Source organism: Anthonomus grandis, chromosome 13 (assembly GCF_022605725.1).
Source record: "Anthonomus grandis grandis chromosome 13, icAntGran1.3, whole genome shotgun sequence".
NCBI classification, from domain to species: Eukaryota; Metazoa; Arthropoda; class Insecta; order Coleoptera; family Curculionidae; genus Anthonomus; species Anthonomus grandis.
This window is the reverse complement of record NC_065558.1, coordinates 18685849-18702744: the sequence shown is the minus strand read 5'-3', so window position 1 is coordinate 18702744 and position 16896 is coordinate 18685849. Positions and strand designations below refer to the sequence as shown.

The following is a 16896-nucleotide window of genomic DNA, read 5'->3' as shown; positions in this document are numbered from 1 at the left end:
TTAAAGTTGCAGCAATGTAGTATTTTTTTTTTGGATTCTTAAGGACATTATTTATATTTCTGCCATTTTAACAGTGTTGCCATATTTAAAAGAGTTGCAAAATTGTATACTTTTACTTTAGTTGGTACTTAATAATATAACAAAAATTCGCAGATGTTAGAATTGTTTTGAATTGTTGCCAACTATTTGTCTTTATTTATTGGCCTAAGAGTTTCTATTTGTTTTGAAATATTACTTTATTTGTATAATTATTTATCCTTAAACTACTATGTAGTCAGATGTTAATCTAGAAGCGTACTATACAGGGTGTTAATTAAGTATGTACCATAAATTATTTAACAGGCGATTATTTGAGTAATTTTAAGACAAAAAGTTCATATGAACATAGGTCCGCAAGTTCTCTGGCGGTGTTATTTATAACATTAAGGAGCTAATTTACCCCTAACATGATTAAATTTATTAGGTTCAGTGTAATCTCGAACGGGACCTGAAGAAATATTTGTGGCAAAAAAATTGGGGCACCTGAATTTTATGCCATTTTTAATATCTTATTTGATTTACTCAAATACAAATACAACTTTTTCGTATCTCGCTTATTTTTCGAGAAAAAAAAAGTCCACTTAATTGCATATCCCTGGATCACACAAGGAATTTGGGGAAAAGTTTCATTTAGAATTTATTATTAACTAAGCAAGATACGAAAAAAATTCAAGAGACAGAAAAGTTTTATTTGTATAATCCACAGAACATAATAAAAATTGCACAAAAGTCAGTGGCATATATTTTAGTTGTTGTTAAATTTTAACACCCTGTATATTGAGAACGAAGAATTTCTGGACATATGTTTATATGAACTTTTTGTTTTAAAATTACTCAAAGAATGGTCTCTTAAATTAATGGTACATACCTAATTAACTTCCTGCACGTATTCTATATCGTCGTTGTTAGATGTAGAAATGCGATGTTTATTTTTGTTTAAATATTTTGTTAATGTATGAACTTTATGTATATTAAAAAATCAATATTTGTACTATGTAGGTATTTTTATTTTACAAGATAATAACATCTAAAAAAATGTTTAAGTCCGGCTCTAGCCAAGGCAAAAGCCGCGTGGACCGTAGCGAGTGTCAGCGGCATCCCTACTATAAGCAAAAATGCCTCGCCTGCGTTAGTACACATGCACCGAACTCGCTTATTCAAGCCAATGTATTTTTATTGAAGTGCGACTGCTGGTTTCTTTATGCTGTGTATAAGGCTTGATGATCTTTGGAACATCATACAGTTAGGGGATTCTAAATAATCAGATTTTTGTTAAACTTAAGAGATTTTAGCGCCCAGATTCAAACTGCTCAAAAATGGGAGTGGAGCTTTAGCTTTCTTAAGAACCGTTCCGTCTCTAAACGAATGAATTGTCGATGCAAACACTAAATTTGGATTTTTGACTAACACATATTTTTGCTTCTGCCTCAGAGTGCGTCGTTTAAAATATTAACTGTGTTAGCAGTAGTGAGGTTTCGATTTCGTCGCTGCAATTATTGCCACTCCTAAAGGATTCAGTTTTTCTCTCGGTATGCATGTCTAAGGTTACTTAGTCCGCAATGGTTAAGGTTGATGTTAGTTCTAGATGGAAAGCATAAAGTGGCTTGTTTAGGTTGTCGATATCCCTCCTCGTGTTTTGTATCCTCTCGGGAAGTAGGTAGGCGTTTGATTTTATCCTTTATATGGCAATACTTTAACGATATTTGCAACGCCGTCAATACCCTGTTCTTCGTTCAGTTGATTATTGTTTTATTGTTAGAGTAAGGGCGACAAATATGGAATAGCTCAGTAATATGGAATAGTTGTAAACCAGAAAAAGTAGCAAGCGCCGTCTATTAATTGCACGTTGAAAGTGTCGAAGTGCATTCATCTAAGGTTTTTTTTCGATCCGTCCGTCTCTAGTTTGTTTTGTTGCCTCACCATGGATAGTCGTTTTTTTTGCGGCATCATAAAAGTTTTGCAGATCTTGCTGTTTCCGTGTGTTAGCGATAAAATACTTATTTTTTATTCAAACTGTTGTGCATTTGTGACAGTTCAAACATCATAGTTTACAATAGTTTTTAGGTAAGTTTGTTTTTTAACATAGAAATATCTTTTTAGGTTATGAGGGTCACTAATGGAATTTTTTGAGCCACAAATATGGAATAGTATTCCATATTAGTATCCCATTAAGAAGACTAAAATAGTGATATTTTGTTGCTATAAAAGCATTTCTAAATTTGCTTTTATACTAAATAATATATCAATAACAATTATATTGTAACTACTGAAATTTTTTATTTGTAAATTCTTTATATTGTAACTACTAAAAGCAAAAAAAAGTAATAAACAGCTCTTTTTAGACACTGTCAGAAAAACGAAGATCCAGATATCTCTGCTGAAACAAAAGTAGGTCGACCAACAGTGCTTACAAAAGAACTAGAAGATGAACTTATAAGGTACTTACTTCATATGGAAAGTAATTATTTTGGCTTAACCAAACGACATAAGGAATACGGCATATCAGCTTGCTGTTAAAAATAATCTGCCAAATCCCTTTGGCAAAGAAACAGCTGGAAAAGGCTGGCTTAGGCTATTTATGAGACGGCACTCACATACATTGTCATTTAGAAGACCTACAGGCACATCTTTTGCTAGTTCCAAAGAAAACGTTCAGTCATTTTTTACTATCTTAACGAATGAATATGAAAAACATAACTATTCAGCAGACCGCGTTTTCAACGTTGACGAGAGTGGTCTCTCTATAGTGCCTTCAAAGATACCAGAAGTAATTGCACGTAAAGGTAAACGACAAATTGGTAGCATGACTTCCGCAGAACGAGGCTCACTAATTACCGTAGCAATTTTGTTCCACCCTTAGTTATATTCCCCAGAAAAAACTTAATCCCGCAGCTTACAAAGGGGGCTCCACCTGGGACAAACATCGAATGTCATCCATCAGGGTGGATACAAAATAACATTTTTACAAAATGGTTTGAACACTTTGTAGCAGCGACAGTAAAGTCTAGTTATGCTTGTATTAGACGGTCATAACTCGCATACTCGCAATATTGATGTCATTAATATGGCCAGAGAAAATAATGTACGATTGTGTGCTTACCGCCACATTCAACACATAAACTGCAGCCCCTTGACAAATCTTTTATGGGACCATTCAAAGCTCATTACAGTGAGGAGATAAGAATGTGGGTACGACAAAATGCCAGACCAGTAACTGCATTTGATGTGATGGAAATTTTCGGCAAGGCTTATTTAAGAGTTCAGCGTGGTGAGATTGCTGTTAATGGTTTTAAAGCCACCGGAATTTTTCCCCTTAATCCAAATGTCTTTCGTGAATCTGACTTTCTTGCCTCCGAAACTATCGAAAAAGATGTAGTTGATGCTGTTGTACCTCAAGATACTGAAAATCCGACGCCACCAACAAATATTGTAACTCCTGAGATGGTCTCTGTCCCAATCATTTGTAAAAAAACCAGCAACCAAGGACGAAAAGCAGCGAAAGCTGCCGTAATAACTGCGTCACCTTACAAAACAGAATTGGAATTATCCGCAAAAGCATCTGTTTCAACTACATCAAAACTTCAAAAGTTAAAAAACAAATTGGGCAGAGCAAAACAAGCTTGACTGATTCCGATACTTCCAGCACAGGGAGTCAACAGCCATCTGATCAAGAAGTCAAGCTAAGCGTAAGACAAAAAATTTGGGATACAGTTCAGAAAAATCAAGTAGCTCTTCTAAAGAAGACTTTGTGGCAGATGATGACTCAGATGATTCATTATGTACTGGCGAAAATGGTGAAAAAGTTCCGGATGTTTCTGGTAATCCAGAGTGCTTGTTTTGTGGTGGAAAGTTTTTGGAAAGCAAAAAATCCGAGAAACAGTGGATACAGTGCAAATCCTGCAACTCATGGTGTCATTTGCAATGTACCTCATATGTATCTGGCATTTATATTTGCGATTTCTGCCAATAGATTTAGTATATAGTTTAGTTTTTAGGGAAATATTAATATTTTAGTTTTTTTATTACGATTTTTGAAACTTTTTTATTTTTTACAAATACAAAGTTACTATTACTACTTACTTTTACAAAGTTATAATAGCTTCATATAACATGTTTTTTAATTACTTTTAATATTTTTGTGTTAAAAAAATAAAAAATTTCTTATAATTTTGCAGTTTTAAAAAAAGTATTCCATATTTGTCGCCCTTACTTATGTTTAGAGCAATAATTTTTAAGAAATGTGTTAGCAATGCTACTAAGCAAAATATTTTAAGTATTTGAATGATTTTTGCATTCCTCAAAAGGCGTTAAAAGTTTATATTTAATAAGATAATTAAAAAACAATTGGCAAAGAAAATACTTTAACGGAGATGTCCAGAAATATTTCTTCAAATTTATTGATTAGTTTTTTAAATATAATGTATGTATACACTCACTAAATCTACTACTTGATCATGAGGATATAAAAGAGCGCCACGACTTAAGGATTGAATTAGATTATAAGAATCTTCTACAATACAAGGTTGGTTAAAGGTAAGATTTTCTTTACAAAAATCGCACTTATGTTTTTTTTGAAGTGTTATAGCAGCAATATCCACTCAAATAAGTTATAACTGCCAACTCAGGTCTTATAGTTTCAGTATCTGAGTCTTCAACTACGATTTTGGATAACACACTATTACTCTGCTCAGAGTAACTTAAATGAGTATCTACGAACTGAAAATCACCCAGGGTCTCACAATCAGGTTCAAACAAATTGTTAATGTCAATATTTCCATAATGATTAGATTTTAGTGATAATATAGATTGAATTCTAAACGGATTTATTCCGGAATAACACAAGCGGGTACACCGCTCCACATGACATCTATGGAAACGCATGAAAGGTCAGCGAATCTTCCGGACAGTGTTCTGCCGCGTCGCCGCTAGGAGGTTGGCAGTTCAGGACATAATCGGACATAAATAGTAGCAAATAAATACTCGCTCAAATAAATATTTTTAGTAGTCAAAAGCGATCGTTTTTAGGAGTGTAAGTCTGTAAATAAATCAGTTGACTATTTTTGTGCATCAAATATTTTAATTTATACCTGGAACGAATGGGAAAAACTGCGATACGATGGAAATTGGAAAATAAAGGAAAATAAAACTTGAGGAAGGTGATGACCTGGACAACCTTGTTTTTGCTGGTGCAAGCGATATCGGTCTAATGTTGCAAGGTCTATTTATATTTATTAGGAAGCTAAATTTCTAGAAAATAACGCCAACCTGAAAGTAAAGTTGCAAGAAAATTCTGCCAATCTGGAAGCTAAATTACTGGAAAATACGGCAAAGATGAAAGAAAGTCCTGCAGAATCGGAAGAAAACTGTGCCACACTCACCAATTTAAAAAGTGAGCTTGGGGAGAGGCTAAAAGAGAATTCTGCCAATTTAAAATAAAAGATTTTACCAGACAACTATAAATTAAAAGAAGAAATTATTTCATTGATAGAGAACAGGATCAGCACTTTCGATAAGATACTGCTGCCATCCTGCTAAGAATGTCTCCAGAAGAACACGAAGTCTACGATCACCTCGTAAGGTATTTGGAGATGCGTTATGGCCAGTCAAACTTGGAAAATGTCTACCACACATAGTTGAAAAATACATGCCAGAAGTCCGAAAGGTCCTTGCAAAAATTTGAAGCTAACATTGCACATTTGGTTTGACTGGCATATCCAGATTTCTCGTAAGACAGTTCACCCTCCTGAAAACGCTAATTAAAGAAGGTCGATGCGAAAAGGCAATCGTCGCTCTGTAATCAGCAAACCGTAGTAAGAAGACTCTGTCCGGAGGGCTGCAAGGATTGTCAGTGGGTAGAAGAAAAAGATGCTAAGTTGTTAAGAACCTCCATTGTCGATGATACTTATTAGTTATGAAAAATATTACTTATAAGAGACCAAGAAGAAGATCCGATATTCAGATAGTCCTAACATGGATAAAAGAGGAAAAGACGCCAACTTGGGATGAAGTTGCCAAGCATTCGTCCAATGTTAAGTCATACTGGGCATAATGAAACTCCCTAATTTTGAAAGATAAACTATTCCGACGGAAAATGGCTGAATGAAGGCAAATCGTTGTGTCTAAATGTCGGATTTCAGAGTTGTTAGATGAAATCCATGCCGGTGTGTCAGGAGTTCAAAACCCTAGAAAAAGCAAGGGAAAAATTTTACTGGGTCAATAGCAAGGCAGACGTAAGGGACTGGTGCAGGAAATGCATTGCATGGGCGGCAAGTATTAGGACGCAGAGAAAGCAGAAGGCTTTGATACGTCAGTACAACGTGCGAAGACCCTTTGAAAGGTGGGCTATTAAGGTTATTGGTCCGTTTCCCGAATCAGAAGAGGGAATAAGTACATCGTCGTGATGGACTACTTCAGCCAATAGGCTGATGCGTACTTTCTACCAAACCAAGAAGCCTCTACTATCGCCGATGCCTTAATAAAACATCTCTGGACACGCATGAAAGGTTAGAGAATCTTCTGAACCGTATTCTGCCGAGTATATAAGGAGCCGCGTCGCAGCTGGAAAACATTCGACAGTTCAGTAACTTCAGTTTACTTAAGTTCGGAATATTGGCGAGGTATTTAAATCTGACACCGTATTTATTTACTACAAATAGTATTTAATAAATACGGTGAAAACAAATATTTATATTAGTCGTAAATCATTGTGTTTAGTAGTGTAATTGTGTAAATAAATCAGTTGACTATTTTTGTACATCAAATATTCTAATTGACTTCTAATGAACAGGAACGCGCTACAATACATTAGTTGTAAAAAACAGATATGCGGTATGCAAAAATATGGTAAAAAAGGGATAGAAGTTTAATGTGTTTCTTTCCATAGTACTAACACAATAAATCAAAAAGTTGTGTTTTTAGTTCCTTTATCTAAAAAAATATAAAAACCACAAAAAAGGTAATTTCGTACTTACCTTTTTCCCAATAAAATGGCTGTGGTCTCATAATGATTAGACAATCATATAATAAAAGTTTAGTTATTTGAAGTAATAAAGCTAAATAAGCGCCTTATTACGTTAACTAATAACGTCACTTAATCGTCTTAAGGCTGATTTTTTAAAACGTTAACTCTCTGTATCTTAAAATAGAAGCAATTCTGGACTGTTCATAAGAACTTTTTTTTCTTGGAACGTTAGGTACCATAGGTATAAGAATACACCCCGCATAATGGATTTACAATAGATGAAAATGATGATTTTGAATGGATGACAAGGGCAAAGCGGATGCTTATAGAGTGGCTACCTTGATCGCCTTATTTGAGGTCATATACTTTTTTCTTTGGGGTCATTTAAAGGTTGTTGTTTAACACCTCCTTTAAAAATTTTGTAAGATGGTTAAAGGAAACGAAACAAATTTTTCTCAAAAAAATTCTCTCCCGATAATTGTTTTAATTTCTTTTAGCCAAGTTTTGAAATTAACCCCCTGCAAATTAATACTTACAGCTGAAACAAATATCGTTCCGTGTTCATATAACGTCCGAAATTCGAACTCCAACTTAAAGTCCTTCTTCCAAAATGACGTTTTGATTTTTAAAAAGCTGTTCGGTTGATCGCCGAAACTGATTGCTGTCGGATCTGTCACATAATTGGCTGTGGTAGCGCACCCTTCCGTGTTTTGCATCGACGACTCATCACTGGTCACTGTACTAAGGTCCTTAAGGGTAACCGTGGTAGGACGAATGAGGGGATCTTCGCGTCCAATTTCGACTTTTGTAAAGGCTTTTACCGTTTTGGAGGTGAATGGTAGTTTTCTGGAAAATTATTCATTTTTAACATTTTTATTTTAAGAATCTTATTTGTTTATACGTTACAATGAGAAATTATAGATTTATAATAGTTTATAGTGTAGTGGAAATCATCATAACGAATGTAAAGGATAATCCACCAGGAATTATTAGTAAAATGAAGTTCTGATTCAGATAAGCCCTTATCGACATGGAATTTATTACACAAAACATTATAGTAATTTTCAAGAATCATTGACTACGATAATGTAGTAATTTATTATGATTTCGTCCTTACCTGAGGCTGATATAGTCATGACATTGCAATATTGGTTAGAACTCAATATAAAATCAATATCAAGTTTTTATTGCATAAAATAATTGGCTTACAAAAAAAAATATAATGTATTAAATAATTTACTCTTTCAAGTAACAGAAAATTAACTATAATTTATATTATCCTATATTATTCTTTATTTCTAATCACTTATATACAGCATGGAAAGCTTTGTATACTTTTTATCAAATCAATCTTTTTGAATGGTATTTTTTTTTGAATTTCCTTAGTAAATTACAAACTTTTTTCCTTAAGGCAATTATTTTTTGCAAAAAACCCGTTTTTCATTAATCCTACCCTCATCCCACCACCCACCCCCCACAACTTTTCACAAATCATTGTTATGATTCAAAAAAGCCTTTAATTTAATAGAAATTAGTAAATATGCATCGTAGTGATGGAATCCTTATCAAGAAATGATTGTTATCGAACCTGATTCGTCCTTATCTTGTTAAATAATGAATTTCTAATTAAATTGAATTTCCAAGAAAAAAATCAATCAATAAAATTATTATTATAATTCAAAGAAGCTTGCTAAATATGTATGTTACAATGGTGGCATTAGAACGTTCAAGTATTCCTTATCGACCTGAAATTTATTACATAATCATTATAGTGAATGTGAACAGCTATGGGCCACGAAAAAATAAAATTATTATTTTATGATTCAGATATTCCCTTTTATGGTATAATCTTATACAATTATTAATAGGAAATCGCCTTCGAATAGGAATCATAATATTAAAAATAAATTAATATGACTTATAGCAGGAAATCGTACTGGTCAAGAGATTCTTCGACTAGAACATCGAAATATTAATTCAGAAAGCTCTTATATAGAAGCCGATGCAAGTTCTTAATTATTAACCGATGTGGCGTCATAGCTTAAAGTTTCCAGATACTAGATGAAAATTTACAGATTGCAAGGGGAGTTTTGAAAGATACATAGTTCATGCAATGATTCATAGTGTTGCAAATACTAACATAGAAAAAATAGCCTTAGATATCCAAACATTGAATTTGCCTTCTTATGTCTCTAATAATAAATCAAATATAAGAGTTGCATCAAGAAAATGTATATTAATTCTTAGTGACGAGCATGGAAAATATCTACGCGACAAGTTGGCCAGAAATCATCATCTTGAGAATTATAGGTATGCAGGATATGAAAAAGCAGGTGAAAACTTTACTACTCAAGATTATGTATTCGTATTGGCTGGAAAAAATTACCTGGACTTAAACCGAAAACCATCTTTCAAATTTATTGCTAGTAAAATTAAAAATTGTTGTAATACAAATATTATTTTTATGACTATACCAATATTTTCTACTACAAAATATGTACTGCTTACAAAAAGATTTAATTACTATTTAGGTAAACTTATAGAAAGGGCAAACTTATACTAGTAATGTATATTTTTTAGAAATTAATAATTTTAGAGTTCTAAAGCTTTCCAACCTAAAAGTATCTCAGCGAATGTCAACGAAACGTGATTTTGCGAAAACAGAATACTGCAGGGCGTACTTTCAATCAAAATATAACACTTTATAAAAACTCACAAGTTGAGGTGGAAGATCTGAATAAAATTACAGTGATTAACCCCATAGAGGTCAACAATAACTGTCATTCTGCCGGTTTGAATAATCTGTCGAATAGTATTATATCAGATAGTATTTTGTCTGAAGGCGATCATTTGGAACCTCAAGTAGATACCGTATTAAACTCTGGATTTAGTCTTGGCAACAACATAGAGAATTTTTCATTATCTTATGATTATAATTTTTTTATCTTCAGGTTTGTGCCAGGGTCCAATAATATGAATCACAGATAATCTCCCATATACTTTATAGAACAGTCTAGTGCTTTTGGTATGCATTTAAATGTTTAGTCTTTGAGTAACAAGATAAATCTTATTGATATGTTGTTAGGCAGCTTCCCCAAAAGACCTATATTTTTATGTTTTACTGAGCACTGGCAAACTGAAGAACAATTGAAATGCGCTCATGTGAATGGTTATGTTTTGGTGAGTGCCTTTTGTAGAGATAAGCTTGAGCATGGTGGTTCAGTCATTTTTGTATCTGATATGTATGTGGGAAAAACAAAAGTGCTATCTAAACTGAATAATTTATCAGTTAAGTAAAATAAATAACTATATTATTTTAAATATTTATCATCCACCGACACCATCTTTTATTTTTTTCCTTGAAATTTTATCAGAGGTATTGAGTAAAGCATTACAATTTTCAAAAAACAGTTTTATGTGGAGAATTAAATATTAAAGCTTTAGAAGAAACACCATCTAAAAAAATGTTGTTTGATCTCTTTTTTTCATTAAATTTAAATTCTTTAATAAATCAGCCAACTCGTGAATATATAATTATAATCTCTTTCAAAATAAAGGCATTTAATCCGTGAAAATTAAATTCATAAATATTATAAGTACCTGCGCCTATGAACTACCACGAAATGTAGCCAAACAGAACGGAATTCCCCAGTTTATTGCTCTATACACTTCTGAAATAGAGTATAATAACAAACCTGTTTCATCAATAATCGATTATGTTGTTACCAATAATGAATTTGTTCATTCTATTAATTTTGAACTAGGATTTTCAGATCAGTATGGCCAGTTAATAGCTTTTAATATAGAATCCTTTAGTCCGAATTCTAATACCCTCTTTTTATTTAGGAATTTTAGCAAGAGAATTATGGAAGATTTTAAACTAAGCCTCGATTCTTTTGTGAATGACTTGCTTATTGAAACTGATAAAACTAACTTAATATTACTTTTCTTTGATACACTACTGAGCTATTTTAATGTATTTTTTTCAATGAAACAAGGGAAAAAACGAAAATTAATGTACAAAATAAATTTCACCGATAGACTACTAAAACAAAGGGAAGAACTAGCAAACCTTAATTGGTTAAGAAAAAAAACGAGTAATGTCAGCCTTCATGCGAAAAAATAAAGGTGAACAATAAATTAATAAATGATGCTAAAAACAAAACTAAAGCAAGCTGGGAGCTTATTAACAAACTTAATAATAAACATAGTAGAAATAGTTTAGAAAATTTTTAGTAATAGTTTGCACCACGTTTCTTATCATATTAATATTCAAACTGACTCATCTTCACTAATGCTTGATGAATTTTATTTCGATTTTCGGAATGCCGACTTTGGGGCTATTATGAGTATGGATTTTGATGGGTTAAATGTTGATGGTGCTGCGGGTAAGTTAAATAATATTTTACAGGATTGCCTTGATTTGTATGTTCCTAAAAAGAGACTAAGGTCTTCATCTTTTCCTAAATGGTTTAGTCCTTTACTTAAAGACTTAATTTGTAAAAAGAAGGCTACACACAGGAAATATACGTCTACTCCCTCACCTGACTCTTATGCTCGTTTTTCGACCCTTAGATCTCGATGTAAAGTAGAACACGATCGTTGCTTTAGTGAATATATTGGTAAAGTGGAGAGGTCAGTGGTGGATGATAGTCGTTACTTTTGGAGGTTTCTCGATGACAAAAGAAAGAGCATTTCCAAATTTGATGTTTTTGGGCCAGGAAATGGCAGAGTCAAGGGAAGCAATTACTGATTTGTTTGCAAAGTTTTTTGCTACAGTTTACGACAACTCTACTTATCCCATTCCTGATTCTCTTGAATTTGGTTCCCAGAATATTATTGTTGGACGCTTCACTCTCTCGGAGGTATTTTCTAAGATCCAGAAATTACCTAAGAAGTTTATCTGTAAGCCAGGTAATATACCTAATGTCTTTTTAAAGAACTGTATTTAAACAATTAGTAGGCCTCTCCAGATGATCTTTAATATTTCTTTACAGGACTCCTTTCCAGAAGCTTGGAAGCACAGTTTCATCATGCCGATATTTAAGGCTGGCAATAAGGGGGATATTGAGTATGTATTCAAAACTCACTGGCCAAATTGTTTGATAGTTTGGTTTGCGGTCAGCTAACATGGCAATGCAAAGGAATCATTAGTAAAAAACAATCAGGATTCTCTTCTGGGAAATCCACAACCAGCAGTTTGGTTCAATATCTGTTGGGGGCTTTGGAGAGGGGGGTTCAGACTGATGCGGTCTATACCGACTTCTCCAAGGCCTTCGACAGGGTGAACTTTGGTCTCTTGCTGGCCAAGTTGAAAAGTGCTGGTTTTCATGATTCCCTCTTAAAATGGCTAAAGAGTTTCCTGATAGGAAGAACTCAGAGTGTGAAGGTGCATGGCTGTACTTCTGCATCTACTAATGTAGTCTCAGGGGTTCCTCAGGGATCTCACTGTGCCCCTCTGCTCTTCAATCTATTTGTGAATGATATTGTTAATGTGATCAATCATAGTTCTGTAAGTATGTTTGCTGATGACCTGAAGCTCTACATGCAGATTAAGCAGGTGAATGATATAGCCAAACTTCAGGAAGACCTTGATGCTTTGTGTGAGTGGTCAGTGATGAACGGGTTGAGGCTCAATATTTCCAAGTGTTGCTACATATCATTTCATAGAGGTTCGAAGAGATTCACTTCTACATATAGTATCCTTGGTAAGTTCTTGCAGTATGTGAATGTAGTCAAGGATTTGGGCGTGTGGTGTCGTTCGATGAGCATCTGAGATTTGTTCATCACATCTCTAAAATAACTTTAAAGGGACTAAGAGTGTTGGGTGCTGTAAACAGGTATAGTTCACATCTCTCTCTGCAAGCCTATATACTCCTTTATGCCTCACTGGTTAGATCTAATCTTGAATTCTCTTCAGTAGTGTGGTCTCCTCTATATCAGAATTCAATAGATATGATTGAGAGAGTGGAAGATAGATTTTAACGGTGTGCTGCATTTAAAATGGGCATTAGCTTTGGCAAGTACCATCGTGAGGACATGAGAGTAAGACTTAACCTGGATACATTGGCCAAAAGGCGTGTGGACGCTGATCTTTGTTCTGTCTTTAAGCTGGTTAATGGCATGATTAATGCTCCTGACCTTTCTAAAGTGGGTCTCAATGTTCCAAATAGAACTCGACGCAATTTTGACCTTTATCATGTTCCTATGCACAGAACTGAATATGGCCGTCATTCTCCTATCTGTGAGTGTCTTAAACGCTCATAACATTGATTTATGTAGTAGTTCACTGTCCGTTTTTAGGAATAGTTTGAGCAGACTATGGCTGTAATGGTGTCAACTCAGTCCTTAGATATATATACCAAGTGTAGCTAATAAATATATATATATATATATATATATATATATATATATAATATAAATAATAATAAAAATAATAATAAAAAAAAATAAAATAAAATAAAAATAGTACAATAAATAAGGTAAAAACATCGGAAAACACATTAACAAATAATAAGGAGATTGCGCATGAATTTGGTAAATATTTTTCTGTAGATGTAAACGATAAACTACAGATTTATTTTGATGCTCATCATCTGTCACATGTACTTATGGGAAGTATGTCCCTAACTCGATGTTTTTTATGCCTACTACTCTAGAAATCGCAAATATTATAAAATTTCTACCCAACAAAAAGTCCACTGGACCTGACAACGTTCCAGTGTCTTGTTAGCTTGTGTTGATGAACTTTCAACAATACTGTCTATAATTATCAATATCTCGGTAGAAAAGGGCTTGTTTCCCAACCATTTAAAAAGATCAGTAGTCGTTCCAATCTTTAAAAAGGGTGAACAAAGCAACATAGAAAATTATAGACCTATTCTCAGTGTGTTCTCAAAAATGTTTGTAAAAGTGATTCGTCATAGAACAACTGATTTTCTTAATGCGAATAGCGTTTTTTGCTCTAACCAATACGGCTTTCGCAGAGGCTTATCCACAGAGAGTGCTGGAGTAGAAATGACACAGCACATTTTTGATTGCATTGATAGAAATGAACATATTGTTATTGCTATTGTTATTTGATATCTCGCGAGCCTTTGATTTAGTGGACTCAATATTTGTGAGTGAGAAGTTGGAGAGAATAAAATTACAGGGAATTTTAATTCAATGTTTCGGTCATTTTTGACCGATAGGCTGTTTGATGTAAAAATAGGAAATGAACAATCCGTAGATTTTGTGATGAACCTGGGTACATCACAGGGTAGTGTACTTGGACCGCTTATTTTTACAGTCTTTATAAATAGCAGAATTTATTAAAAGTGCGAAGATCTTCATTTTCTGTGATGCTGAGCTGTTATTTCTGATCGGTTCGGTAAACTTACAACGCAAGGTCCAGTCATGTCTAACTGAAATTAATAATTGTTGTTAATCGAATAAACTAATGCTAAATCATGCGAAAACTGATATGGTTAACATACATAATAGATATAGAAAGCCAAATAAATTTGTTTTTAGTTTTGAAGGCAACTTTCTGTCGGGTTCAGAATCATCTAGAGAGTCTCTCTAAAACACTTGGACTGGTCGGAACATATTAATATTGTATGTTTCTAGTATCTAAGACAATAAATGTTTTTTGACTTTTAAATCTTCCAGATATTTCGGATATTAAACCTAAAAGAAGTTTGACGTGGGAAAGTCCAAATGGTTGGACAAAGAACAAAATAGTAGTGCCTTAATATTCATGTTTTTCCAAGTAGAACCTATATATTAGAGGTTTTATCGCTGATGTCATAGCAAGATATTCAAAGGCAATTCAATAATTAGTAACTCTAGAAAACTCAGTATCAACGTCATCAGAAACGAAGTCCCAATCAGTTGTTTGAGATAAATGAATAATATAAACACTTTTTCACGGATTTTATTAAAAAATCAGCTAGTACTGCTTCATGAAAAGAGAAACAAGAATTAGAAACAGTAAGTTAGCGAAATTCGCATTAAAAGATGAGGCGCCATAGTCTATGGTAGTAAACTAGTTTTCATTATACTGTTAGGTGAGTATGTGCATGACTATATCAAAGGAGTCGAAAATAGTATAATATATTAGACCTTATTGCCACGAAATAGTTTTAGAAATTTAGCATTAACATTATAACATCAGGCTAGTTGCACAGGGTTTTGATACGTTTTTAATGAAATTATATGATTATTACATATAAAGGTTCATCTATCGGTTCAGTACAAAATTCTTACCCGTTATTTAAACTAAGATCGCTAATTCCTCCATGAAACGAGTCAAATCCTTCGACGCTTCCAATGGTCATATCCAATCTATCTCCATTATTATAAACTGCCCCAATTTTAGTTCTGTAGAGATTCTCGTCTTCATCGTTCACACTTAAACTGATCATTCCAGACTTGAACATGATGGACACCACGTTGTAGTCGTTAAGGTTCATTGCTAATCGCTTATCTGCTAGGTAATGTTCACCATTGTTGAGATTAATTTGAATCAGACGATCTGAGAGAGTTATCTGTAAGTAATATATAAGTAATATATTTTGAAAACGGCATATAAGATAAAGAAAAACGTACCGCTCCAAAATGCTTAATATCCATTAGGCCAGCGTTAGAGTTCATTGGCCTTAATATAAACGCAATAGATTCTAACTTTTGAGAAGTTCTGCTCTCAACTAGTTTGGTAGAGAGTTCGAGAGTACCGTTACCATTAAACCAGGCTTTTTCAAGTTCAAGCTAAAATAATATTGATCAAAATACTGATACTGATATAAAACTAAACGACTTACCTCTCCAGTTTTTTCAGTAACACCTGACGAGATCAGTTCCTTGCTCAACTGTGCCCTTGGGCGCAAGAATCCCAAAAATGACCTTGTGGTTACGTTAAGACTGGATGTGTCCAATGTTGGAGCAACTCCACCAACATAATGAACGGCCTTTTTGATTCTAAAAAGCAATTCGTTTAAACTTATTACTATTTTATATGCAGGTTAAACTTACCGGAATACAGCGTTATTATCAAGCCTCTCTTTAGTAGTTTCCTGACTCTTCTCAGTTTCCAGGGTGTAATATTGCATCTTATTTAAATAAACCATAGCAATATCTACAGAATAAGTCTTGCCATCATTAAATTTCTTATTGGTTTTCAAACTGACGGTTTTTCCATTATTGTGGCGCACGTTGAATTTTAAATGGCCATCTTCTAGCGTTAGAGCTATGAATGCTGAGGGGTGCTGCAAGATGAATCAATTAAAATGAATTAAAATAGAATGAATTCATTTAGTCTAATATTTAGTTATAGTAGTAAATACTAGTTTGGGGTTTATTTGTCAAAGGTGCTGCTGACAGTGGACCCATATCGACCGGTTATACCCAATTATTGTCAGTAATGTCGGCATTATATTTCAGAGAATAGTCCAAAAGTTTGACGAAATGTTCTTGCATTATTTCTTTAGAAATGTTTCTTATTGATATTTTGTAATTCTGGTTTGGTCGACAGTGATAGAACATCTTTCCTAAATTTTCTTAGGATGTTCATTGATATTTCAGAGGGTCTATAGAATGTGTGTTATGGTTGTCAATATTAAATGAATATTTATGAAATATATTTTGATATTAATGCCTGGAAACATAGCCAATAGAGTCGGCCTTTAATTCAAATCTTTCAGGCAAAGATTGCTTAATGCCAATGCGAATAAAGAAACGGCACCTGTTTATAAGGTTAAAGAATATTAAGGGAACCATGTTTTGTCCTCACTATTACAAATAAATTTAATATTTAGCATATAGTAAATTAGAACGTTAGTTATTCTTATCATATTCCTTACATAATTTACATATATTAATTTAACTTAAGTATTTCTTGCACTTAAGGTTTCTTT

General features: G+C 33.4%; 1 protein-coding gene across 1 annotated transcript in view; it reads right to left on the bottom strand.

Moving 5' to 3' along the window:
- LOC126743741 (laminin subunit alpha-1) overlaps window positions 1-16896 on the bottom strand; it is a 549108-nt gene that overhangs the window by 9938 nt on the left and 522274 nt on the right. Inside the window, exons 34-38 of the mRNA XM_050450955.1 lie at window positions 16016-16248; window positions 15805-15961; window positions 15593-15751; window positions 15251-15531; window positions 7537-7846 (exon numbers count right to left, since the gene is read on the bottom strand). Of these exons, the coding sequence (XP_050306912.1) occupies window positions 7537-7846; window positions 15251-15531; window positions 15593-15751; window positions 15805-15961; window positions 16016-16248 (1140 nt within the window). The remainder of the gene's footprint in view (window positions 1-7536; window positions 7847-15250; window positions 15532-15592; window positions 15752-15804; window positions 15962-16015; window positions 16249-16896) is intronic.